The 27,732-nt window shown below is 48.2% G+C and overlaps 1 protein-coding gene across 1 annotated transcript; it reads right to left on the reverse strand.

Moving 5' to 3' along the window:
* Positions 1-64: 64 nt before the first annotated feature.
* Positions 65-21,567, reverse strand: FAM83C (family with sequence similarity 83 member C). Its single transcript, XM_005229289.4, has 4 exons — positions 20,050-21,567; positions 12,799-12,966; positions 8,352-8,476; positions 65-1,140 (listed from the first exon to the last, which is right to left on the reverse strand). Exons 1-4 carry the CDS (start codon positions 20,725-20,727, stop codon positions 207-209), a joined length of 1,905 nt encoding a protein of 634 aa, XP_005229346.3. The 5' UTR covers positions 20,728-21,567; the 3' UTR covers positions 65-206.
* Positions 21,568-27,732: the final 6,165 nt, after the last annotated feature.

Here is a 27,732-nt window from a genome sequence, read left to right on the forward strand (position 1 = left end):
CCACACTCTTGTAACTGAAAATTTGAGCTGTGCTTGCTAATCTCACCTGAACCAGTCATCTGCATATATTAGAAACAGCACGGACAGCTTTTAATAGGAACAAGACTAATTGCCACCCATATTGTGATTTCGAGCCCCGGGTACGATGATTAGGGGGGAAAACCAACGGCTTGAAAATAAGACCGAAGGACACCTCGAGGTCCAGGTCAGAGTTCGAACCGACTGTGTACGTGTTTAGATTTTAACTTGTTGTACTTGGTGATCAGATCCAGCTTACTGTGCCCGAGGGTCATTCTCTTCTCAGCCCCATACGCGCTGTTCTTTTCCATCAGCATGTCCTCAGGGAGCTTGTCATAGCAAGGGACGACAGGCTTTTTCTCTCGTTTTAGCTGGCTGTATGGGGACAGCAGGTCCAATTTTCCTTGTCCAGGACTCTGTCGTTTTTCCATCCCATAACAAGTGGTGTCGTTCTCTGCTGTCGGTTCCCTGGAGGCAGCAGCAGACCCTTTCTGCTTCGTGCTTGTCCCGTTGCTGCTGGCACCCTCTGACAGGGACTGCAACATCTGCTCCTGTCTTAGCGGGGAGCAGTGGCCGCTGTTGTCCCCTTGATAACTGGGTTTATTGGAGCTCAAGGCAGGGGAAGGCTCTGGCTGCAAGAATGTCCTTGCTGTCACGAGATTTGATTTGTGATACAAGGCTGGGGTGGGTTTATTTGGAGGATTGTTTGGTGCGTCTGGCGGTTCTCCTTGCTGCTTCTGGCAGGTGGGCTTCAGAGCTGTGTCTTCCTTCCCCTTCTTATTACCAGAATCAGAGTTTGCATCTTGATTTTCCTGGTGTACATTGCAGCTGGAGTTTTTCAGAAAGGGAGACACTTTTATGCTTCTGATGCTTACATTGGAAAGGCTGCTGGAGGGGCTCAAGGTTTCAGCATCATTCACCTGTGGGGGTTTTAAAAGGAAGCTGGCAATGTTTGAGGTATTCTGAGAAGAGGGGCATGTTCCAGGATCTGGTACACAGAAACTAGTCACTGCTCTGGACTCTGCGTACAAGTACCGGAATTCCTTGTCAAATTCTGCAACAATTTGACCACGGAAGTGGGTCACCAGGCTGGTGTGGACTTGGCTGCAAAGCCAGGTGAAACTGAAAAAAAAGAACAAAAGAAAAAAACCCACATGTAACTTCAGTTCACAGAGTGCCAAGATACCTAGCACTGATTTTAACATCTGAGTGGTGTATTGCTACTCAATTTATGTCATTAAAAACTTTCTCTGAAGTATGCAAGTCTGAGATTACTTGTAGAGATGAATATGCTCATTAGATAATTACAGAAGAGCAACCCTAAAATGGTCATACTTTGACCATCTTCCATTCTGAGCTGCAAAATTTAATTTCCTCTAAGGCAACCAGAACAGCCACATAACTCCCTTCCAGGCTGACAATGCTGCCTCTTTTCTCTAGTGCATTTAGAAATGCACTCTTTTCTCTAACCTGGCAAAAGTTTACTCGAGGCTTCCTATTCGAGATCCTGTTTAGCTCTAGCCCCACCTGCCCTTAGGCTCCTCTCACCTGCTGCACTGGTAAATGTCTTCAAATCCGTCACTCTGTTACATTAAATAAGTGCCCAAAGAAACATACTATTTATTCTGGTGCCTAGAATAATATTAAATAACTATATATTATTATAATTAGGATTTCAGATTATTGCTTTTTCTAGATATCTCAATGAATCCTGTTTTCTCCTAGTCTTCATTTAGAGGAAATTTACTGTTAAAGATGGAAGCTACAGGGAAATAGTTAAATCAATAAACACATACGAGTTGAGGGGTCTAAACCAATTTGCTACAGTTGTTTCAGGTGAGAGCAGTGAGCTGAACATTCAGAAAACTCCCAAACCATGCCTGATTCATACCAATAGGCAGCAATATGTGAGTTCAGCTTGCCCAGAGTATTTTGGAAAATAAGAAGGGTTTTTACAGAACTATAAAGGAAAATGTCAGCATAAAGAACAACAGTATCAACATACGGGGTTCCATATGAAAATGTCAGTAGGTACACTACCTTTGCTGCACACATGTAATACTGCATTTAAAGAAGAAAGAATCTGATGGCTAGAGATGTAGCTAGAGACTAAAAATGGATTTGGGGCATCATTTGAGCATGCATGTGAGGAGAAAAAGAGTCTCTTCTTACAGCTGAAGAATTAAAAGACACTGAATACCTGAATAATCAAGACAGAGTAGGAAAATACCCTTCTGGAAGAGAGGATGAGGAGAGACAAGGCATCTGGATTCACTGTCAGCATGGAAGGATGCATTGAGACTTCAGAGGGACCTAGAATCTTGGCTCTGGTGCTATGCAATAGCTTCATGAGCAGCGTAAGTAATGGAAGGCTCTGCACTCATTAAATTCCCAAGTCATGTCCAATGGAGAGGGACTGAACAGTTATGAGTTTGAAAAAGGTTCTGGAAAAAATGGGTGCAGATCAACAGGAAAATATTCAAAGAAAATACATTCCAAGCAGTCACAATCAGGTCACAAATACAGGCTGGAGAATGAGTAGGCAGCAGCTCTGAGAGCTAGAGTATGTCTTAAGGAAAACATACATCCGTAGTGTCACAGTATTGGGGGAAAAAAGCAAATATCCTGGGGGTGTGTGAACCCCATTGTGGCCTGCGAGACATGCAAAATCCTTTCACTCAGCTTGAATCCTCTGAGGAACTGGAGATGTTGAGTCCGGTAACTCCGCGTGGTCACCGTCCCCAGGCTGTACAAACCAAGCTGTATGGAAGGTACTAAAGTGTGTGGATGTCCACAGGAGACAGACAGCACACAGATGTAGTCCTCCATGATTCAATGCTCAGGGAGGATGACAGCAAAGAACGAAGAGGGAGTTGCTCGCTGGGATGAAGGATAGCAGAGGCATTTGAATCTAAGTTATGGAGCACTACAGAGAAGCCACTAGTCGATGTCTGTGTATCCTCCCAGGTATAAAATAGGACAGAGAAGTAAAAGAGCATTTCAGGACATGGTTATGGAAATTCTGTTAGGGAAAGGCTGGTAGAATCATAGGGACGTGGAAAACCGTAGGAACATAGTGACTCTATAAAGAAAGCTGGGTTCCATCTTAACCTACGTGAAACCTGACTGCTGTACACAATATAATGTAGAAGATATAGGGAGGCTTTAAATCAGAATCTGGAGCAAAGCTGTGATGTGTAGAAGGCCACACAGTTTGAGATTGACCACTTTACCTTAGCAATAAAAGCAAGAAAATGGTATTCTGATGTAAGGACAGGATGGAAATCAATGACACTTAGGTAAAAGATTAGAACGAATGAAGAAAATCTGAACAAACAAAACTGCATTTAGAAAAGTGGACGGTGGTCAACCAGATCAGATACAAATGTTTACATGCATACATAAATTTTATGAGCTAAAAAACCAGATAGATGTTGTGAAATACCTGAGCTGAAATGATGACTGACACAAAAGGCATCTCAGAAACTTATTGTGTGCAAGAAAATCAAGGAACAGTATAACTGCAGGGGTAAAAATTACACAGAAAGGACAAACAGAGGATATGTTACTGGTGCAATATGTTACAAAAAATACAAGTAAGGTAAACGATACATCAAAAAATGAAAAATATTCCTGATGGATTAAAATTCCACTCTCAAATAGGAAAAGCATAGTATTAGGGCTATACTGTGAACTTTCTGAGCAGAGTGCTGGTGGGAAATATGCCATGCTAAGGAAGTGCTGAGAGGCTAAGGTGGCAGAGAAAGCAGAGGAATAGAGGGAGATTCAGTTATAGCCATGTTGAATGGGCTCATTACTAGCAGAGTTGCAGAAACTGCATTTTAGACACTATAAATGACTGCTTTTTGGAGAAACTAACCAGAAAACCAACAAAAAGAGAAATAGCATTACCAGTTCAGAAGGTTTCTTTGGCAAGGCCACTCAGCAAAAAAATAACCATGAGGTACCCATATGAAATATTCTTTCAGGACCAAAATAATCCACAACAGTAATACTTAACTTAAAAGAGAAAGTGAGGAATGCTATTAAAAAGAAATTTAGAAGAGTAACCAAAAAGGTTAAATGCTTGAGGCAGCATGGAGCTTGTTTAAAGATGCTATATTAGAGTCTCAGAGAAAATGTACCTATCAAAAGAAAGACATTTAAAACATCCAAAATGTCACCATAGTTAAAAGGCAAAGTTAAAGGAAAATACTAAAGTAAACAGCCTTCAAAAACTGGAAGTCAGCAGTTTTCCAATTATTAACCAGTGAATAACCTATCATTTAAAATAGAACACAGTAGCAGAGGAATGGAAAGTAGTAAATGTAAACCTTTTTAAGAGCTCCTGGAAAACTGCAAACCAGCCAGTCTTATTTCCATACTGAACAAACTGGTAGAAGCAAATACAGAGTAAAATGATTAGATGCATAAATAACTATAATCATAATGCTGAAGACTCAGCATATTTTTGTGGAAGGAAGCCATACCTCAAAAGCCTCTTGCGCTTCTTTGAAGGAGGCAGCCAGCAGACAGATGCGTCTGATCTGCTTGGTGCTGGATACTTGAATTTTCAAAGAGATTTTGACATGGTCATTCAGCAGGGACTCTCAGAAAAATGGAGTACAAAAGACTGTTCTCCTGAGGAGTAACAGTTTATTAAAGATAGGATACAAATGCTAGCAATTATTTTCATTTACCCACTGAAATCCCACAGGTTTTGTGCTAGGATCACTGCTGTTCAACATATTCAGAAAGTCCTGAGAAATGGTAGAAACAATCCATGTCAGAGCTCATGGCAAAATTGCTGTGGGTGGTCAGAAAAAACCTGGATAATCAGAAGCTGCAAGACCATCTTACGGTGTGGGGTGAATAAGTGACAAAACAACAGACAAAATTCGATGTCAATAAATGCAAACTGTTGCAAACTCCCTGACTGTATATTGATGAGTCCTCGGATATCAACATCTAGGAAAGAGGTCAGGGCTCCCATGGGCAGTTCAAAAAACTGACCGCTTCCATGCTTCACTAGTCAAAAAGGCCAACAGCAGACTGTGACCTGTATCTGCTGTACTGGTACAGGACCAGGCTGCAGTATGCCTAGTAGCAGATTCCCTGATTTTCACCTGTGGAAGTGCTTCTGACCGCTTTGAACAAATTCCACAATGAGAGACTGTTTCTTTTAGTCCAGAACATCATGTACTTACTACGACAGCAGAGAATTAGATATAAGGCCCTGTTCAACTGAATAATGATCTTCCAGAACTCAAGAAGTTTCAGCTACCCAGAGCTCTATAGGAAGAGAGCACACTGCAGACCCAGACCCCTGCCCCAGCACAGCAGACGGAGGAACTGACCCGAATCTGCATTTTAAGCAATACCCTGACTCTGGGCCACAGGGGAATAAGATGTTCCCCCAGCTGTGGTGTTCAATCCAGCAGACACACACTCAAGTTTTAGCCACTCAAAACCGAGTGGTGCCAGTTAACTCATCCCCACGCCTGCCGTCAGTGGAGATGGACAGATGTTTCCAGGCAGTGACTCACTCCATTGCTTTTAGATACGTGTCTCAGGATGGTCAAAATGCCACCAGACACTGCTCTCCGAGTGTTTAGACAGAGATCCTACATAACCAGTTTCAACCAGGTACTTCATTTTTCACTGCCAGAATTTGCTAAGGTGAGACCTCCACACTGGGAGATTCGGAAGCAGAAGACAAGGTGCAGCTCGGAGTGACAGCACTGATGAGGACACCAGTAAATTGAGGGTCCAGCATGGGCTGGCTGGGAGGTGGAAAAGGGAGAAAAAGGGATAGGGAGAACAGTGTTCAAGCAGAGCTGGTGGAAGGAGAATAAAGTATTGCCAGGGCACAAAATTCACAGAAACATCAGAACAGTCTGTCCTGGGGGGTTACACTGTTTGTGAAAGACAATATGATGTGCAACAGCATGAAAATACTCTGGGGAAGATCTGTAGGTGAAAAACTCAGAATCTAGTAATAAAAACATAGCGCAACAATAGTACTCGTGACCCTCTGATCAGAACAGTGACAGTGATCAGACAATGTTGACTGAGATTACAGAGGCTGCAAAATTAGGAACGGTAGTAACAGCGGGAGATTTCATCCACTCATATACGTACTAGGTTAATGCTTCACTGAGATGAGCTGTGGAGAAAAACTTTGTGGAAGCAATAAATGATTACTTGCCAGAATTAACTAGCCTAAATTGTTAGACCCACAAGAAAAGATGCTATTCAGGATGTGGTCTGGAATGATGCATAAGACTGTTCCCGAGTTAGAAGGGAAGAGCCCAATTGCAATAAAGCGTACAACACAATTTTAACTCTGTGGTGGGAAAGAGCAATCTAAACAAATGCAGCACCTGGATATTCTATTTTAAGAAAAGTAGCTATGTAAGAACACAGCAGTTAGTGAAAAAGAGCTGAAAAGGAGCAGTCCAAAACCCCAAGATGACTACACCTTGTAGGTTGCTCAGAACTGCTGTACTGGCAGTTCAGGAACTGGCGGGTCCATTTGAGATCTCTAGGTCAAAAGGGGCATTCGGTGATGGCAAGAGCATAGAGGAGAACCTCGATGAATTTTTTGCATCCATGGCTAATGCTGGTGACACTGAGACGTGCTTCACTCCCGTGTACCAGGGCCACTCTAGACTCCTTTGCTGAGGACTGGGAGGTTCCCAGCATGGTTCCATCTACAGAGAGGGCTCTGGCCATGATCTTGAGGCCCACATAGCACTGGAGCTGACCTCCACCCTGGGACATGGCAGAGTGCGCCATGAAGAACAAGATTACTGACAGCATGGAGGAGCACAGCCTCTTGGAAAAAAGCCGGCAGGGCTACTATAAAGGCAAGCCCTGCCTCACAGACCCGCTGGCATTTGGTCAGGGAGCCAGCGAGCACACAGGTGAGGGACCCGGGCACATACCTTTTTTGGGGGTTTCAAACAGCCTTTGACAGGGTGCTACACCAAAGCCTTTTAACAAACTTAACTTGCCACAGACATGGAGGAAAGGTCTTGTTATGGACCGAGAGCTGGTGAAAGCACAGAATGCAAATCAGCACTTGACGGTAATTTTTCCGCATGGGTAGAGTCAGCATGAGGCTCCAGAGACTGTTTCTCATCCATCGGTGATCCAGGCATGGAGGGGGTGCAGTGAAATCCCCACGTCTGCCAAGATTCCTTCTGGTGACTGAATACTTCGCCGAAAAAAAGAGGAAATCCAGAAGGACCTTACAGAACTGAGCAAGTGGACAAATATGTGGCAGATGAACTTCAGGGTAGGAAAATGTGGTGCACCCAGAGGGGAAAATGTTCTGTGTCAGGCCTGTGTGACACTAAACCTGGAACAGCTCAGGAAGAAGCTCAGAATCACAGTCAGCAGTTCTCTGAAATCATCAGCTCAGCATGCAATGGCAGCTAAACAATGCAATGAATGCTGGCCACCACCAGCACCACGGTAATAACAGTGCAGAGAGCGGCGGTTTGACCCCCTGTAACATGCTGGTGCAGCCGCTTCTTGGGGCTGCATGGGGCTCCAGTCCTGGCATCTCACGAAGGCACTGTGAGGTCAGAGAGGGTGCAGGGAAAGACAATTAAAATGACCCAGAGACGCAGGAGCTGCCATATGAGGGGAGACTGAAAAGGCTGAGGTCTTTGCTTTAGATAAGAAAAGGGCAGGGAGGGTGGCTGAGGTGGAGGCTTAGAACATCGGGAAAGCAATACCCTAGCTGGATGTAGGGCAGCTGTTGCACCAGCCTGCAGCACTAGAACCAGGGGTGGTTCATGAAATTAGTAGGAAATTGGTTTAGAACAGACAACGAATTCGGGCTAATTCAGGGGCAATCAGTACCGAACAGATGCTGAAGGGAGTAAGGGGGATGTATGCAACAGCGGCGCATGCGGTGGAGGGAAGGAGCCCACGGGGAGCAGCTGGGGTGGCTCACCCTACACAGCATCAGCGGGAGCCGGAACCTCGGCCAGGTGGAGCAGCACCTGACCTGGTCCAACATTTTTTACATTTTTAAGGAATGAAGCAGTACTCACAGACAGATGTGTCCAGGAAGCATCAATGCTGGCAGATGAGCAGTTAATGCTATCTGAAAGCTAAACAAGGTAAGAGCAAAAGGGGGGAGCAGGAGAACATAAAGCACCAAAAGGAAACCTGACATTTATAAGGGGAAATGAAGAGGAAAAACAGTGTATCATTATTGTGGAGAAAAAAAATAATGAGCTACATTATTCAGTATTTCGGTAATAAGTATTTTCTCAGTGTCACCAGTCTTTGTCACAGTAGTTGCTACTTTTTCTTACCTGTATGTACCAGCAAGAACTTGGTCACAGTCAATCAGGATAAACTTCTGCAGAACCTGGCCTGCAAATTTCTTGCCTGCTTTGCTGTAGTATGTGTCTCCGCTCAGACATCTTATGCGCATGTTCTGAAACCAAAGAGAGCAGGGTTGGCAAGGGGACGCATACTGAACTAAACTGAAATGTTCCCTTATGCACCACTGATGGACTCCCTCGAGCAGAGCTCTGCTCCCAGGGGTAGAACGCAGCAAGGCATCAGGTATTTCTTGGCTTCTACATACCAAATATTTTGTCACACTCTCTGCTGTTATGAGATAAAAATGCCAACAAATATTAAAAAGTTGCACTTAGGTACAAATACCGGTTTGAAAAAAATCTGGAGAATCCTATGAGCCTACAGATCATTTCTGAAGCATGTAGGACTACACAATTTCTTCCAGATCATTGATAATATTCAACTAACTGTACTACCTTATGGGTCTGCATTTAAAGTAAATTTTGACCCGTAACAACTAGCCAGTTTCTAATCAATGGAATGTGCTGTTCTGCTTTTATGCAGTGACAGGCTTCTTAAAACTAAAATATCGTTCAGTAAAAAAGATTTACAGAAAGGTATGCCTACATTTTAAGAATTGCCTTTTATCAGTATACTTAAGAATTTTATAAAAATTTTCATCTGCTGTACTCAGGTGAAACAGAGCTGATCCTCATCTGTTTTAAAGATGGCAAAAAGCTGGTCTGATACAACTTCAGCTTGTAAAACTGACTCCCCAGTACAAAAAGGGAAAGAAGGCTCTCGGTATCCAGCAGGAGCCTTTTTCGTAATCTGAGGGGTTTGCCCCTAATAAAAGTTATTTGCACCTCAGCTGGGGCAGGCAGAAGAGAACAGCCACCGGAGACAGTTACTGGCCTGATCTATATGACAGAGTGCCAAACAAAACATCTCATGTGTAAATCACCACCCCTGAGGCAGCCCCTGCGCCGGGCTGCCACCCCCGGTGCCCCTCCGGGCCAGCTCCCATCACCAGCGGCGCTGGCACCCCAAGCGCAACACAAACCGCCACCGCCCGTGTTTGGCCCGACAGGTCCCTTGGTGGGCAGCTCGCCCCTGCCTAGCATCAGCCCCGTAAAGGACGAAGACCGGTAGGGCTGCACGGGCCGCCGAGGCCGTCTGGCCATCTGTGGCCAGTGGGCGCTGCTGGTGGGGGCGGCAGCTTCCCTCCACCATGCCAGCGCGGTGGGTGATGGCCAGTGCTGCAGACAAAAGACAAGCATGAATAGTGGCGGTTTGCCTACAGCTCCGCAAGGTGCAGACCCCCGCCCCCGCCGCCCCCAGGGCTGCTCCAGGGCACGGCTGCCGCCCCTTCTCCCACTGGCCTCCCAGGCGGGTGAGCACGCAGCCAGCGACGCTCACCCTAGGTCCGGCATCGTGCGGGGCTCACGGCACCCAAGTTGTGCCTCGGCCTGAGGAGCCAGAGGCAGCTGCCCCGCGGCAGGAGGCTCAATTCCTGGCAGCTTTCCTCTTCCACCCCCGCGGGCAGGAGGCGTCTTCCAGAAACATCTGCGGAGCTCAGTGTGGCAGGGTGGGGGAGCTGGGCTCTCACGTTGTGCTGAGGGAGCCCCTCCACCTGTGCAAGGGGCACCATTGCCTTCAGGGCTTCAGCACAGCAGCAGGTCTCCTCCAGATCGGGTCCCGCCGACCTGCTGTCCCTCGCTCACAGCCGGCAGCGGGGGAAGAGCAGGATGAAGGTGATCGCCTCTTGGTGCTGCCCCCGCTGCTGCTGCTGCCTGTTCTCTGCTCAGGGCATTTCCTGAGCCTCTTGTGGTCTGTCTTAGCGGGAAGCCCACCTGGACCTCTTCTCCAAGTACTTGTCCAGGCTTGAGTTCATGGAAACTTCTAGCAGGGACAGAGCTGAAGGTTCACAATCCTTGCACTGCAGATCTCACTTGTTGCCTTCTGTGTCCCAGGATGTGTCTTTATCTGTCCCTTAGGAGAAGGGAGAAACTTTCCCTGTAAGGACAGTTATGCATTGGAACAAGATGCTGTGACATCTCCGTGCTTGGAGATTTTCAAGACTAGACCAGGCAGGGCCCTGAGCAACTACCTCTGACCTCACAGGTGACACTGCTTTGAGCAGGAGGTTGGATGAGACTGCCTGTGGTCCCTGCCAACCTGCACTAACCTATGATTCTCCTGAAATGCCACCACAATTTGCTGATACAGAGCAAGATACCCTGGACGCCTGGGGAGGCGTTCATCAAATCCTGTTGCCAATCAGTGCAGGGATTCTTTCCTTCCGGTGCTGAGGTTTCAGTAAAACTAGTTCTCACAGGGAGGAGCTTCACCTCCCCCTCCAGGGAAGTCAAACACACTTCAGGTAAGGGGTATCCCACAGATTCGTTGCCACAGTATTGCATCACTGCATTCGTCCTTTCTGAGGCTGGGCGACTTTCTGGTATGTGGCTCATTTTTTCCATCCTCTTCTTCCTCTTGGCAATCCAGTCCCTGAATTGCCCAAACAAGATGAGAATCCTGCAGCCTTGCAGAAAAGCCGGACTACTGTGTACTGGTCTCACTCGATTTAGGCAGCAGATTTAAGTTCAGCAGATGGCCACTTGGAAATACCTGACAGCGAAGCCTTCTGCTGCGACCGCTGCCAACGCCCGACCACCGCAGCGGGGTTTGCTGAAGTTCAGCACCAGGATTTGACGCCAGCAGGCTCACGCAATGTTCTTAGGAGCAAGATGCTGGAGGGGCAATTGCCCCAAATTCCCCACTAAGCCCCAAATTGTCACCAATTATTCCAAATGGAGATTTACCATAACATCCTGTCACAACTCAGGGCCAGGAACAAGACATGTACAGTCATTCCACTTAGATGTGAATATCAAGCACATACGTTAATGTGCTGGTCGAGAGGCATCAGTTTAAGAGGCACTTCACAGTGAGACCTGCCGATGAGTCACTGAATGGCGGAGGCAAAGTGTTAATTAGCCATTCAAGCACAAGACATGACATCAGGTCTAACAAAGAGACATAGACATCTCCATGGACGCAAACTCATTCTAATTTTAATTAAAAACAATAGCCAGGCTCTTGGATAAGAAGCAAATAAAATAAATTTTGGGGAGGTGGCATTAATCTGGAGCTACCAGGTGACTTCAGTGATGCAGTTCTTCATGAAAGCAAACACGCACCAGCGTGAAGCAGTTTTCCCTAACAGTTGCCATCTCAAGAGGCAGGATAAAATGGGTCTGGCTTGTGAGAAGCGAGAAAGGGCAGAGCAACAGCAACATGAGGGAGGAAGGACGCCTCTCTAAATTATCTTTGTGTAGAGAGGTTAAAAATGAGGGGAAATGAAGACATTTTTAACTGCATCTTTTCTGAACGCCATAAAACTTTTTTTTTGTGTGTGTGTGTGTGTTCTCTTCTCTAGCCTGTTTTTTAGTTAAGAATGGTTTTGAGGTAACTGGGTAATTTCCAAGCATTTGCCACTAAGATAAAGGGGAAATCTATGAAATCGGTGGCTGGAAGAGAATCAGTCCTCCAGGGAATCCTGTGCACCCAGTGAAGGAGCACAGACTGCTGGCCTTGCAGGACTAACAAATGACAACAAAACCCCAACTCCCACTGACAGGCAGTACCCACAAAGGCTGCGTGGGCAGCGGCAAGGTACCGGGGTGTGTTTCTGAGTCTGCACGTTCCCAAGAGAGCTTGTCACAGTGACACTGTTAGTTTTTGTTCACCTGCTGTGAGCACCACACACCAGTGCTGATGAGCACCCCACCAAGTGGGGAACTGGGCTCTTCACAACCCCCTCATGAACCCACAACTCAGTCGCAAGGGCTAACAGGAGATCTTACCCTCACGGTTCCGACACCTGGTTTGCACCAAGGCAGCGCAGCAGGGGAGGACGCGGCAGGTTTTTCACCAGGACATCGGAGGGGAATCGCCGCTCCCCTTCCCCACCCAGCTATTGCACTGCAGCGGCTCCGGCCAGAACCTAACCTGAGCTCAGGGACCTGAACAATGAGCAATTCAGGTCTTGCAGTCCTATGTCCCAGAGCAAGGGCTGAGAGGGGACAAGGAGAGGGGACGATACAGGTCCACATGAACTTAAGTTTTCTGGTTTCTGCCTGCACCAGACCAGCAAAGCGTTCAGTAACGCACTGCATCTTACTGGCCTTGAGCCCACGCTTCTTGTGTGTAAAACTGACATGAGGACCACAAAACATGAAGATACGGGACTAGGAGTCTTCTCCACTCCTTCCTCTGCGCTTCCAGACAGATCTCGATTTCCTAAACCAAACAGCCACAGTTTCTTAGCCTGGGACACTGGGAGAAGGGGTAGGTCCTAGGGACCAGGCAGAGGGAACAGAACAAAGGGTACACATTTTTTATCGATTCCAAGACCCATTTATCATATCCAGTGTGTGACTGAAAACTTACTGGGAAATTGTCCTGAGTAAGAGCCATTTTGTTGCACATTTCCACAAAATGCTTCAAGTACTCTTCATCCAGGATCAGGTAAACGGGGACGTGCCGTCTGCTCGAGGCCTCCAGCAGGTCACACAATATTTCCATGTCTGTAAACAGGTCCATCACAATCGCTATCACCTAGTCAGGAGAAAAGGGAGGGGGAGGGGGGAATAAGAGACTGTTGAAATCTCATGCCCAAGTGAATTGTGCTTTCAGCTATGAGTTAAGTGTTCAAATCTGTGTTAGTGAGTGTCTGTGGCCACATGAGTGGAGATTGCTTCTACACCTTTGTGTTTAACAGCCTTTCCCCCACCATGGCAGGTAACACTAGTGTTAATAACTACGAAGATATTCCCCATCCAGCAGCCTCCCATCTCAGCTGCCATTCGTACAACCAAATAGCTGAGAGGGCAATGCATGTGCACAGGCTCCAAGTACCACTGCTGCAACAAGTATGTGTTGCCTTAAGCAAATACACCAGAAACACAGCACATAAACAGAAGAGCTGAGACCGACCAAAATCATTATTCCATCAGTATGAGTGACTCTGCAGATGACTAGCAGGTTAATACAAAGAAGTATCATTTTTTTCAGGAAGGACACACTGCCAGGTAAGGGAGAAGGTATCCTGATCAAGTATGTACATGTCCTTGTTCCAAGATTACATTCCAGGGGTGACTAGGCAAAACGGCAGAACATCGTGTACAGGAAGGATCCCTTCCCTTTCCCTGCGGGCAGCACTCCTGCTGATGCAGCCTGGGATGCAAGTGACAGGAATGAAAACTGAGAGTAGGAAGAAGGAATAACACTAACATTATCAGGGAAAAAAGTATCTTTTTTTCAAGAAAATCTGCCTCAAACTGAAGACTTGCAAGGCAAGGTCTGCAAGGGAGGGGTTTTTAAAAGGAAAAGAATTTTAAAGAGATTGCCAGTTTTTTAAAGAATGAGATTGAAGGCGGCCATGGCAACCCTCCTTGCTGTGGCGATGGGATGGGAGGCAGCAGACCCTCTTGGCTAAATGAATTCTTCAAAAACTGGAAGGAAAATACAGAAAATGGAAGATAGGTCATGACCAGTACCTACTACAAGTGAGTTGACCCAGAACTAGAAAATTCAAGGTACAGCATGACCTGCAATGAGAACAACAGATGCGGGGAAATCAGCCATAAATAGATGAAGCTGTGACTGGAGAAGCTGTGCCACTGCCCTCACAGAGGGAGGCTGCCAGCAGACACCAAGGCGCCCATTATTTGGGGCTGGCAGAGACCACTGGGATCCATCTGCTGCCATCACCCTTCGTGACAGAAGTTGGGGGAACACCTCGGAGCAGGCAGGAGAGCACCAGCCCAGCTGGGTGACGAGTCAGGGCGGACGCGCTTCCCTCAAGGGTGCTTGCGGAGCAACCTGGTGACTCAGACCCTGAGCCACTCACAGTTAGCACGGAGAACTCACGGAGGATACAAACACATGGGGGACTGAAAAGGTAAAGCAGTGAAGGGTTTACCAACAGGCCAGCTTCGCTGCAAAAGCTGCATAAGTAATGGAGCTACTGTCCAAACACTTCAGTGTCAGTCTTTACCATATCTTATCAGGCAAGCGTGTATATAATAAGGTAACTGTTTGGTACTTGTAAGGTTCTGTGCACTACTCCAATTTTCAGTTTCTGCGTCTAGTAGAGGATGCCCAAATAAAGATGGCCCAAAAAGCAGCGAGCTGGAGTGAAGCTCCAATGGCCTACTTTATCCACGTTCATGCCTTGCGCTACATCTTGCACTCAAAATGCGTGACAGTTTCTTTTGCTTCTCATCATACACCCTGTGATGAGATAGGAATCCTGTTTTTAAACACCTGGTCTGCCTGTGGTAGAGCATGGCCAGAACACAGTTCTCCACGGTGCACATCACTGTACAGCACAGACCACGCAGGGTGAGCTTTCCTCTGCCGCGTCTGCTCAGCTGCTTCCCTTCAAACAAAGAGTTAAGGGCAGAGGACAGCAGTGAGGTTGACGTGCACCGTGGTTCAAGCTTTAAATAGGAACAGGCTGAATCACATTCACAGGTCTGACCTGGAATTGCTTCATAAAAGAATAGAGGAGCTCCAAGTATCACTGTCCTTGGATGCAGGGACAGGCTTGCATCTCTGCTCCAGCCTGGCACGCTGGCCCCAGACTGCCTGCTGCCCAGTGGCTCTTCTGCTGTTTCTTTAATAAACTGCCTGTTTCCAGGCTCATACCCATGGCTGAGGTGCTGAGTGAAGAGGCAGCTGCAGGGGCAGAGCGGGGCCCCATTAGCTCCCCAGCGCTCTGCTCCCAGCCATTCGCCTGCAAGCTGGCTCCTGTCGGTGCCCGGTGCCTGTGCACCCCATGGGAGACCCTCTGCACCGCAGCCGTGGCACAGGAGGGCAGCAGTGCCAACACAGGCTGCTTCCTGCTCCCTTGGGCATTTATCCCTTTTGCAGGTGGAGAAGATTTCTTGGTTCCACTTGATTTGTCCCCCAAGACCATCTCCGCAATGATGCCTTACACAGTGTCATTGGTCCTCCACATCTTGCAGAGGACCCCAGGCCCAGCCCACCAGCTTCCTGGAGGCTGGTTTAGTCCCAGACGTCCACATGAGACACAAGGCAGCTGTCACCAAGGGCTAAAAACATTCCTACTGCCCCGAGGCCAAACCCACATCTCTACCCTCTCACCCTGGTCCTGGGAGATACAGGCTTCGGAGCCTGACTCCGAAGGCCACCTCTTTTGTAGCCCTCATCAATGTTGTCTTCCCAGAAGGCAGCTCTGGCAGACGCCTCTCCCGTCCCGAGATGTGCCTATCCGGCTCGGGCAGCAGTCAGCACTGGAAGAGCTCTGAAACGGTCAGAAGCACCTTCAACTTCCCAGACCAATGTTGCTGTGTGGGTATCGGCATTAGGTACCGCTGAGACCCCCACAAAAAAGCAGGACTTTACCATCTCCACACTGGCCTTCAGCCAAAGACCAAAGGAAATTTAGCCAAATGACTCTGATGGGCCACCCGTCCTCTAATGATGAAGCACCAAGAAAACACTATAGCCCAAACCTTGCGTAAGGCCTCGGGCAAGTCCCTCTTGGCCACACTGGCCTCACGATATTCCAGCTCATCCCATGCTTAGGCAGGCTTGGCCCTGAGGACAATTTAAGCTTGGCTTGGGAAGTCGGTGTGATGGAGTCAAGAGAGACTGACGCTCCTGCGTCCCCAGCCCCCACGTGTTCACAGGCACTGCCGGCGCCCACTGCTCTGCACGCCCTTGCTGTTCTCCACCAGCGCTCACAGGCTTTAGCAGAGTCCCGGGCTGCTGCTTGACCTAAGCGCTGGCTGAGGGCGACGGGGCTGACAGGCAGCACAGGGCTGTGCATGGCATGTGCCCGTCACCCCGGCACTGCCGGCCCTGGGCTGGGCGCAGAGCTGCACCTCCCAGCAGCCCTGGGGCACCCCGCGCCAGCACGGCAGCAGGCGCCCAGGCAGAGGGACGCCCGCTTGTGCAGGCCGGGTGGAGCTCTGGGGGACAGTCAGACTCATGTTTTTCAGACTTTTTGAAACTTGCTTGGCATCAGGAGGCAGAACAGACTAGTGCTGCTCACGGCCTCCTCGCTGCCAGGATCCCCATATCTGGGCAGATCTGGGGGATCTGGCTCCTGGTGGTGCTGCCAAGCACCCACAGCTGATGTCGGGCAGGAAGGCTGGCAACCCACACGCACTGCAGCCTGCGGCGAGGGGCACTGCGGCGGGGGGTGCGGAGGTTGTGCTCTGCCTCAGCCTTGCGTGGTAGAGGTGCAGGTGCCCACGGTGGGGCTGGTCACTCTAAGCACGGGTGCCACGGGACAGCCATAAGGGCCTCTCAGTCACCATATCTGCTCGGTAAGCAAAGCAGGCAGCTCTTACTGTAACAGCTGCTCAGCCTCAAAGCCAAGAGGTTTTGGGGGAAGACAGCCCTGGAAGCCTTCCCCTTGAAGCCTCCTAAGAACATACTGTCACAAAAGGGAGGGCTAAAGCCTCAAGCATAATTTCCAACAGCTCTGTAAAGCAGCAAAGTTAGGTACCCCAAGGCCCACCTCCAGTGCAGGCTCCTGACAGCTCATGTCTACATTCAAAAGCCTTAGGCATCTACGGCAGCCTGGTGTGACAGACCCAGTGCCTCCAGCCCCTCGGTCTCAGTGGTGGGAGCTGCAAGCCTGGGGCAGGCTCAGAGCATCCCTGTTCCTCACCATGCCAATCACGGCCCCCGAGCCCATGGCACAGCCTCGGGGGTCAGGACATTGCACAGACACAGCTGCCCCACAGGCTCTAGAAAATTCACACCTTGACATTGTAGGGTTAAATCATGACATTTCTAAATCCACTTCTGGAAACTCACAATTCAGCAATTACTGCAGTCATCACTTCGGGAATTACAGCACTTACCAGCACCCCATTGGGGTTGCCATCTGTCTGGTTTCTAACCAGCACAGCTGGTTTTACTGGTATTTGCCAATAGCAGTGTGGTTTTGGTCATTACCTAAGTGTTGCCATTTGAAGCGATACAATGCTTCTCTTGGGGACCATCAGGAACCCTTCTACAATTGCACATAAATGCAGACCCCCAGCCAGTGTCAAGAGTTGTACAAGAAGGGTGAAAGAAGCAGCATGGTTCAAAATTGATTGGAGCTCATCCAAGAAAAGTAAAATAGTAATAGTATTATCAAATGAGGGCTAAGGTGTGGCTGTGCTGCATCTTCTTATGTCTGCAAAGAGAAAAGCTCAAATCTGAAAATACATCTTCAAAGACAGCTGGTTAAATACAGCAAAGTAGAAAGATAAACCACAGAAGCAAAAGGTACCAATAAAACAAATGCTCTTTTCGCTCATTTGTCAGTACAAATACGCTGTTGCAAAATATGTCAGCTGATGTTGTTCTGTATGACTGTACAGGAGAAAACAGCAAACAACATTTCAAGGCACACGCCTTCCTGCCTACAGGACCCAGGAAAAGCATTCAGAGATCTCAACATCCTTCCCACATCCCACCAGCACTGCGGCCCCCTTCTATGTTAGCTGTAAGCATGCAGGAGGGAAAACACTCTAAAGGAGGGATATATGATGAGCACTTAAAGTCTAGTGGAGAAAATATTTTAAATGCAGAAACAGCTGTTGAAAAGCAAAAAAGTGGTTCTCCACACAGTTGCTACTGGTACTTCAAGCAAAAGATGTTTTTACCTCTGGTTGCTCTTTTGTCATTAAAAAACATACAGGTAGCATCTTTTTTTGATGGTTTGATGAGCAAAATGACTCAGTAACTACTTAAAGGTGTGCAGCTGGGATTGTAAATGAGCTGGAACTGCCATCAATCACACAGTGAATCATGGGAAGCCCTGGCCAGAGCTGCTAACCTAGAAGCCAATAAAACACCAGTAATAAACCAATATGATGGTTGAAAACTCATTCTCCTGTTTCATGCAACAGTCAAAAACGCTGCGTGAAAATCCCCAGCTTGAACATAAAGGGCTGAAGACTGTCAGTGCTTTTTCAGGCCAAGCAAAAAAAGCATAAAAACTCAAAATGTACTTAAAGTACAATAAAGCACCTACTGCCTGGGCACCCTCCCTGCAGCAACAGCGAAGCTCCCGTGAACTGAGAAAGCAGCAAGATGTTTTTCATGTGGTTTAAAGGATTATAATATAATATTATCAGAGATTTTGGACACATGCTAAGTGCCAAGGGGACATTTCCTGCTAGTCATTTACTTTGTGCATTCTGCCATGACTAAGTCTTAATGCCCATTGCTGAAAAGGATGCAGGAATTGTCACAGGACTTCTCAGACCATTTAAGATATCATAAATCAGCTGCCTGCAAGGACAAACAAAGCTTTTTGTCACTTCCTGGACAAAAATTCTCCTATTTGCCTACAAAGGTGCAGTAGAAGTTTGGGCATTAGGCAATAGCTGGTTACAACTGAGCAGCAGCTTACGTGGCAAAACGGTCGTCTTTTTGACAAAAGGGTAAAAGATCCCCATTTGCCTCATATCACACCCAAATTTCAATGATATGTGGTTCTTCGATGATGTTGTGATGCTGCACAGCAAGCTGAGCTGTTGCAGGACTGCAGTTTCATCTGCTGAGGCCAATGTAACTTTGCTCAGCACTGCAGATGGGGACAGAAGACAAAACTTTGGCTCAGTCCACCTGGAAACAGCTTGTGCTCTTGACACAGCTGAAGTCTGGGCTTAACAATTCTTTATCTCCTGCTTTCCGCACTAGGCAGTAATGAATAAAAGGAGTGACTTTAAAGATAAATAAAAAACCCTACTGGAATGATAAGAGAAATGGCCTAGAAGTTCACTGGCTAAAAGTGGACTTTGCACTAGAAGTTTACTCAGTATCGTCACACTATTGAAATGAAATCCTACAAAAGAAAACAAACATGGAACAGATGCAAAGAACAATAAAAAGGACAAAGACAATAAAAGCTGAAAACGCACCTGAGAAACAGTTGTCCAAGCTGCTGCTTTAGTACCCAGTATAGCATCAAAGCAAAAAGGAATAAGAAGGAGCACAATGAGTAAATCCATTGTGGTTGTCCAGTTTTTATTACATCCGAGGGTTAGCAACCTCTACCCGGCAGAAACTGTGCGATGGGGCAGAACGGGCTGATCTTACTCATCTTCAGAGAGGTGCAGACGCCAGGTCTAGCAGATGGGATGATGTATGCTAACCTACTTCAAACCACAGGCAGGGATTTTCAGTCCCACAAGTTTACTCAGGTCCTATGTTCTCCCACAGCACCTCACCAGTGGTATCCTCTTGTCCTGCTTAACGTGGTGGCCAGGGGCCAAGACAAGCCCTGGAGGAGCAGGCTGGCTGGCGGGGGCAGAAGGGCTGGCTGGCGCTCAGGCGCTGAGCACCGCTGAGCGTTAATGCTGCACACTCTGCCACTCGCTCGCTCCGGGCTTCGTCCCGTGCTCAGCATTCCCGCAAACACAGACCCAGGGTGCCTCCCAGGGCACTGCCTGTCTACCTGAAATCCCAGGCGGAAAGAAATTACAGGAAAAGAAAGGAGCAGTGACAGTTACAGGTCTGGTACAGAAAAAGCAATCGCATCATGCCAGACATCTAGAGAGCAGCAACAACCTGGAGCATGTGGAGTACAGCTGTGGGACCGGCCACCAGCACTTGGGTGCTGCGGCACAAGACCCCACTAAAGGGACACAGCTCTATACGTACCGTCCGTGCCCGGCTGATCAGAGAACGGAGCAAATCCTTAATGCTGTTAGCTTTGTTTCTTTGGAAAATCACAGTGGCTTGAGTCTGGCCAGACACTGTGAGCAGTGGTGCCCCTGGCCACCCCAGCTCCAGCTCTGGAGGGTGCACATCAGACATGAGTGGAAAGTAGGTGCCAGATGTTAGTTCAGAGCTGAGGGAGGACCCGTCCCCAGTGTCCGCGCTGCCAGGGTCAGCCTCTTTGTCTTTCGTTGAGCTGGGATCTGGAAAGCTTTGGTTTCTCTGATGGCTCATATATTCCATGTCCAGGGTGGAAAGAAAAGGCAGCTCCCGTTCCTCAGCGATGGCACTCAGGTAGCCGCGTTCCCCCTGCTCAAGAAAGGCGTCTATGGCAAGCCTGGCTGTTTCACTGTGCTGGAGCACCAGTGGGGTGGGCTCCCTCCACCACGGCTTCTTCAGCTGCTCCAGGCGGCTCTTCAGTGGCCCAGACACCCCTTGCTGGCCCCCATAGCTACGGTGGAACTGGGGTCTCACCTCTACCGCCAGGTAGTTGAACATGACCAGAGCTGTTGATGCTAAGAAGTGCCTCTCCACCCGGATTAGTCCTGTCTGACTCCAGGTCTCTTCTGGCCCTCTTGCGCTCCGGGGCTCCTCCCAGCTGGTTCCTTCAGGACTCAGCATGAGCTGCACTCCTCCGCCGGGGAGTTAATCACCAGGTAGGCACAGCCTCCCACTCTGGGGAGGAGCTGGCTCTTCCCGGCTCCCTCAGACACACACCTGACACTGGGAGCTCAGAGCACCCCTTTTGCAAGGGGAGGAAGATCAGCTCCTCAAGGTACTCCTTCCCTCTCCCTGTACCTGATGCAGGTCCTGCCCTCCCTTCCCTGCCGAGAGCTCCCCACCCTCAGCCAAGCAGGCTCTAACCTGTTCTGTCCCTCACTGTGCTCACCGTGGAAATGCAGATGCTGAAACTTGTTCCTGCTTGAAATTTGTTCCAAATCAAACATGTGTCTCGGTGTCAGTTATAATGAAATACAAATATCCCAAGTGGGTAATCAGACTTGGCCAAGAAACTTAATCATCCCTGAACCATAGCTAATGCTCCTCCTTGACATTTTTGGGGGAGCCCAGGCTCTGCTAGACTGGCACCCAGCAGAGACGCCAAAACACCATCTTTTTTAATATCACAGGCTCACAGTGTGCATACGAAGCACAGCAGGAATCTTAGCACAGCTCACGTCATTAGATACCGCAGGCATGAGCAATAACAGCTCATGGGGCCTTCTAGCATCTCCCTGGAAATCCTTCTAGGACGGGACCTTCAAACTTATGAGTCTGGTGCCACACGAATGACAACACTGTCCACATGCTGTGTGTTTTGGGATTAGTTAACTCCAGCTTCCCAAAAGCACCACGGAGCTATTTTTGGAGAAACAACACAGGCAGACATTAATAAGTGATTGAAAATGCCACGTTAGGAACACACCACCCAGAACACAATGCAGGACATGAAAAATTGCACAGCAGAAGCACCCGGGTGTCCCCAGACTGCAACGCCAACCTCCCCCACCCCCTTCAGCCGACTTACCCTGGAGCTACTGAACTCCACAGAGGCTAACCAGAGAGCGAAGAACTGGCTGGACAGTTGATCTAATCAGCTAGCCTTTTATCTAGAAGTTACAAAACCCCTGCAGATTAAATTCATCCAGGCTAAATTTAGTCGTCTAAAAGCTAAATGTCTGCTCTTTAATGTAACCACCAGGCTAGAGTCAATGGAGAGACAGCCATGCCCGAGTGTGAACCAGCACATTCAGACACAAAGTTCTAAGTCAGCTGGGATGAATCACGTCCCCAAGGGACTGTCACTCTCCATGGGCTACAGCTGGAGTGGGATTAATAGTTTAGATTAACTGCCTAGTCTTCAGGTCCCTGAAGTCTGAAGGAACTCTGACCAGGACTATGCAAAAGTACATTTACCCAGAAAATCGAAGTCACCTGCCAGAGCTATGCTGCAATGCAGCAAGCAGGTGCAGAATTAGCAGCTGTGGACAATATATAGGGGACAAAATTATAATAAAACTGCTGGCATGGAAGTGTTTCAGGTGTAACTGTTAGACCAGCTTAAAGAGTAACATTAATTTAAAGTGTGAACAGCCAAACACAATGTAAGGAAGTTTGGGGAAAAAAAGAAGGGAAGGAGCTATAACATGACGAGCCTTGTCTGGAGCTGCTTTGCCAGGGGGATAACGTCACCATGGTGATAACGTAAAAGGAGGTAACATCACCCTTTTTTGCCTTCCTAAGGAGTTGGAAAGAGTGTGAATTTTAAAAAAGTCATCAAATACGTGTTTTCTGCCAGATAACACACTGCTGCTTATTCTGTGAAGTGATTTCCACTGTCTTCAACTGGTGTTTGGTAACCATCTACTCTTCCTCCAGTAATTTCTCGTGGACCTCAGCATATGAAAGTACATACAACGTACACATCTCTGGCTGAGCTTGTCAGGCTGGGCTTCTGCAGCGCTGGTGGGGAGATGCAGAGATTTCCAGGGAGTCAGTTACCTCACCCTGCAGCAGACATCTGAAACAGGGTAGATGAAATGCACGGTGAAAGCACTTATCTCTCTGCACTGAGCAGGAGAGCTCAGGCTGCCACTGACAGAGGTTTACCATGCAGACATCTAGAATTAGATGAGAAGTATCCCATCCCTGCTGTCTGGCAAAGAGATAAACATCTATAATTGGCACTTCACAGACTGACTGGCCAACAGGGGATGTAGGAATCACATCAGCCAATTCTTGCCAGATAAAAGCAAGGATCTTATCTGCAAGCGTTGTCCACACACCTCCTGCAATCAACAGAGAAAGGCAAGAGGAAAATTCCCTCTGGCTAAACACACACACCAAGTCCCACTTCCAAGGCAACGTCCCCAGGCAGCTATAATCTGGCCCAGGTATTAGGCAACACTTCATTCTTGTGTCCCACTACAGATGCTCTTGGAGCTCACCAAACACGAACACCTCGCCTGGGCTTTCCACAAAATGTACCTGCCGCTTCCTCTTTGAAGGCAAACGGAAGGGAGCCCGCCAGCCTGTTCCATGATGGTACAGTTCTTTGGGAGCACTCACACACAAGAAGCCAGATTTGCTTTTTTCCCTTCATTTCAGACTGAAATCCACATCTTCCACCACAAACATCAGGGTGCTCAAACACACTTATCTACAGATGTTTCTGGAAGGCACCTGCATAGCAGTGTTCCACAGTGCAGCGTTCACCGGCCAGATGTAATGAACAGCAAGCACAGTTAGATGAGAAAAGTCCAAATTTTAGTTACTGCACTGAGATCTGTGTCAGCACGGAACTCACAGACAGAACAGTGCAAAGTCTCCCAGTGTTTTGTCCAAGGTTCCCGACCACGGCATTACAGATTCATTCTTCTAAACACAGTGGCAGCACACAAATTCCTTGCTTCATTTTTCCCATGCATATGTTAAGACTCTTCCAAATCAGGGCAGATAGCTTTGCCCCCGCTCAGCAGGAGGGCAATGGACACCAGCTGCCAGCTCTAGGCCAAATGATCTAAGCACTAGTGATGGCAGGGAAACAGACAACCCCACCTCCTCCACCGGTCCCTGCTCAGCGGTGTGCCCAGCATGCAGGCTCTTTCCAGTTGCCGCTCTGAGGCCCCTACCACCCATGTGCCACGCAGGGAAGCCAACGTGTGGCCACTGAGTCGCGCTGGTGGCCCTTCGAGGTCCAGCCCCTAGCTGCTCAGGGTGCCAATTCGCAGCTGTCATGAGAAGGACCACGATGTGCCTCTTCCCTAGGCTGCTGCCCCATAGTGAACACGTGAAAAAGCGCTTTCAGACACCTTCCCTCCTTCCAAAGGAAATACACAGAAATAGAATCGGGCATTGTAACAGCAACGGGTCCAGTTACCGGCAGGAAGACAGTATGAAGGGGAAGGATGTGGGACAATGAGCAAACCCTCATCAGATGCCTGGCTTTGACAGGATGTGGAGCAGCCCAGGAGGCTGCAGGTGGGATGAGGAGTGAACAAGCCCAGCTCACTCTTTTAGTCACCCATGTAATCATTAATGAAGGCTTTGCGTGCGCTAGACTCCTTGCTTCTTAAAACAGCGTGAAGGAGCCCTTAACTCCTGTGAGAGCTGCAGTAGCACGCCAACACCAACAGGATCTGGTCTCCGCAACATGTTGCAGGTTCACGAGACAGTGAAAACAGGACAGTAGATATTTCTGGTTCCTGCACTTGTGTGCAGGAAAACATTGACAGCAGCCTGCCCCAGGCCCCTCAAGCAGATCTATTGCCACTTGACCTAAACTCCCTGGCTGCTCCCAGCATATCACATCTGGAGCAGCCACTGAGATGTAACCACAGAAGATGGATTCATGCTCATGTGAACTCCTGCTCTGTGTTCCCTGTGGAAGGATGAGGCCCAACCATCTCTGCTGCCCCACAAATGAGCAGAGCAAGCTGTTAAGCAGGTTGAATGACTGCAAGCAAAACAAGTACTCCCTCAACATGTTCAGCAACTTCAGAAAGAACAAACACATGTAGGGTGCACAGGACAGCCCTAAATACCTGAGGAAGGGGCAGCAGTAAAAAGAAGCTCACCGGGGGAGCCTGGGAAGGATCACTGCAACTGCACCATCACAGCGCAGGCAGCCCACAGCACCAGTGGGCGATGCTCCCTTTGCAGGCTGAGGAGAGAGGCGGATACTTCACAAGCACAGCACAACTGCCTAAGCAGCAGAGCCTGCCACTCACCCATGGTGAGCCTCAGGGTCTTCCCTATGTCCTCACCAACTTTCCCAGGCTCCTGTGTAAGCTGTTGCCCTCTCCTTGGCTTCTCAGACCTTCAGGAAAAGACAGACAGTGCTGAGGGCCAGGCTGTGCAGATACAACATGCCCAAAAGATGGAGATATTGCTTCCTAAGGCATGCCGCAGAGTGGTAGAAGTACCATCACCCAGACTGCTGGAAGAAGTGTTAACCTAGCCCTAGGACACCAAAGGCACAGTCAAGCCTGATGAAGCACTGTTCAGCAGAGAGAATGGTGCACAGGTTGATCACAGTCTCTTGTAGGAAAAAAAAAACCCAAAAAACCAAAGAGCAAAAAAGTCTCAGTTAGTTTATTATACAAGACAACAGAGATCAGACCAAGCAGGGCAGGTGTGAAGAGGCAGATGGGGAGGGCAGCAGCCTGTACAGGGGGTGCCTACTACAAAGTCAGCTGCCACCAGCATCATCCAAACAAATCCTGTGTGCTAGGTGAAGACCACAACCAAACAGCTGCACTGGGGACTGAGAAGCTGGAGAACGCCACAACAGATGACTGCTGTATCCATGGCACAACTCTATTACCATCAGAGTTAGAAAGACACACAGTAATTTCTAAGTATTAATGTAAACATCTACGACTCCCAACATCGGTATTTTCACCTTCCTGGAAGAAAGCCCACAGTCCAGTTCCGGAGGCAATGAATTGCTCAGCACACCTGTAGAGGGAATCGGCAAACTTCTCCAAATGCTTGAGCAGCATTCAACACATCTCTGGGATGCAGATCACCTTTGCTGCACGCTCAGCATTAAACTGGTCCCACAGAAATGCTACAAATAGACTGCAGCAGGCATACGTTGATTTGAATTTCTGAAGACAGACCTCCTCTGCAGGGTTTTGGAAGTGAGAGAGCGTGGAAAAAATACAAGAGTGGCTCACAGGCTATGGTATAGCTCCCACAGTGCCTCAGTGTGGTGCCTTGCAGTGGTATACATCACAGGGGCCATGCTCACAGAAGCAACCACCATCTCTTCCCTGCTCCTGCTCACCCTCCCACAGCTTTGCTATTCTTCATCTACTCTACGTTCATCTAATTTAAAGCTCTGGTGGAAAAATTTGCTCTTGCTCCATCTCTGCTTACCTTATTTACCAAGCCAAAGGCAGGGTGAGGCAGGTCAGTGGTTAAATCCAACTGCTATGTCAGGAGCAGCAACTCTTACCCAAGGGCTTGGTGTGGCAGCAGCAGTGCTAAAACCTTCACTTTGAGGAGGATATGAGGCAGAAATCTGGGAAGTGGTAACTGCACTTTCACAGGGTAGGCACGTGGACAGTGCAGGAAGTGTGAAGATCAAGGATGCCTGTGCTCTTAGCACCGCAGCTGTCTGAAGAAGCAGAAAAAGCCTGTTAGAAATACCCAAAGGAGGTGTGAACACAGAAGCCAAGATGATAAAACCATTTAACCATCTAAAATACAGAGTAGGCGTCAAAGAGGATCATACAACTCCCCCCTCCGCACACCCCCCCCCCCCAAAAAAAAAAAAAAAAAAAAGGGTAGCAGAACATCAGCCTGAAGCAAGAGACTGCCAAGTTTGACTCTGGGGGCAAAACGTGCACCTACTCCCCTACCAGTGCAAAACAGCAGAGCAGAAAGGGAACACAGTGCACATTGGCCCTTTCCTTCCACTCACAGAAACAAAACCCCCATGATCTAGCTGAAATAACGAGTGCTGCCTACAGGGTCATGTCTCTTGATTTTAAAACACCTGGGAAAGTTGGGAGAACAAGTCCTTTGGAATAATAAGCCATGTCCAAATTCCGTGTATGAGACAGGAGATCAGGTTGGATGATAAAGTGCTCAGCATGGCTCCTTCCAGAAGAAGTGTGCATGCATACATTCACTTCAAATACAGTAAGCGTCCCCCAGCCAACGCCCTGAGACAACTTTCAAAAACTCCAGTAGCATAAACAAAAAACTGTCCACAAGCAGAATAGCTTCAAGCATTCCCTCTGCAAATCCTTGAAAATGGGAAAATACAGGCTTGACATTTGGTTACAACCCCTGTGTTCTGCTGCAATTGAAGTGGTACTACACATAGGAATCGCAAAAGCGATTAAAAGTTAAAAAACTGCTAATCACTGCTGCTGTAATGCTTGCAAGGTGCAGATTTTGCTACTGGAACAGTATCCTCTCTCAAGGACTCTAAATCCTGGTTATAAAGATGACATATATACCAGGTTGGCAATGCCACCACCTACGGGCATGCACCTCTGGAGTAAGAGGGGCCATATTCTACAGCCTGATCCTGTCTGCAGGTAACTGACAGCTGGGACCTGCGTAGCCTCCAGCATATTTCTTCCTTTCTAACAGATTACCCTTTTAATTCACAGACAGTTTCTGCCTTATTCTTGTAACAGGCCTCACACACTTGTGTCCAAAACACAGCCTGAGCGCTGGTTCAGCTCTGTAACGGTGGTGGGGGGGGGTGGTGTCAAAGGCATTTTATGGAACCAGCAGAGCGCCATGATTATTGGCCTTTATTCTCACATAATAGGAAGTGCAAAAGCAGATGCCAGCGACCACAATCTGGCACCATGATTTCTGGAGCCTCCTGCCCATAAAGATAAGAATGGGTTCAATTTTGACCACGTGGCTGTCCCATATTCAGAGTATCAAAGGTATTGTCATCTCTGGACTAGTGGTCCCATGAATTCTCCTAGCTCGCTGGCCTCGCAGCATCAGTGCCACAGCCACCACATGATCTCTGACCTGTGCACAGCACCAGGTTGGATGGTGGTGTACTCGCAGTCCTGTGTTCCCATGGCATGGATAACATGAGTCCAGGTTTAAATTACATAGCAGGAAAGGGGTTAAAGTTTAAATAAC

Source organism: Falco peregrinus, chromosome 9 (genome assembly GCF_023634155.1).
Source record: "Falco peregrinus isolate bFalPer1 chromosome 9, bFalPer1.pri, whole genome shotgun sequence".
In the NCBI taxonomy this organism is placed as follows: Eukaryota; Metazoa; Chordata; class Aves; order Falconiformes; family Falconidae; genus Falco; species Falco peregrinus.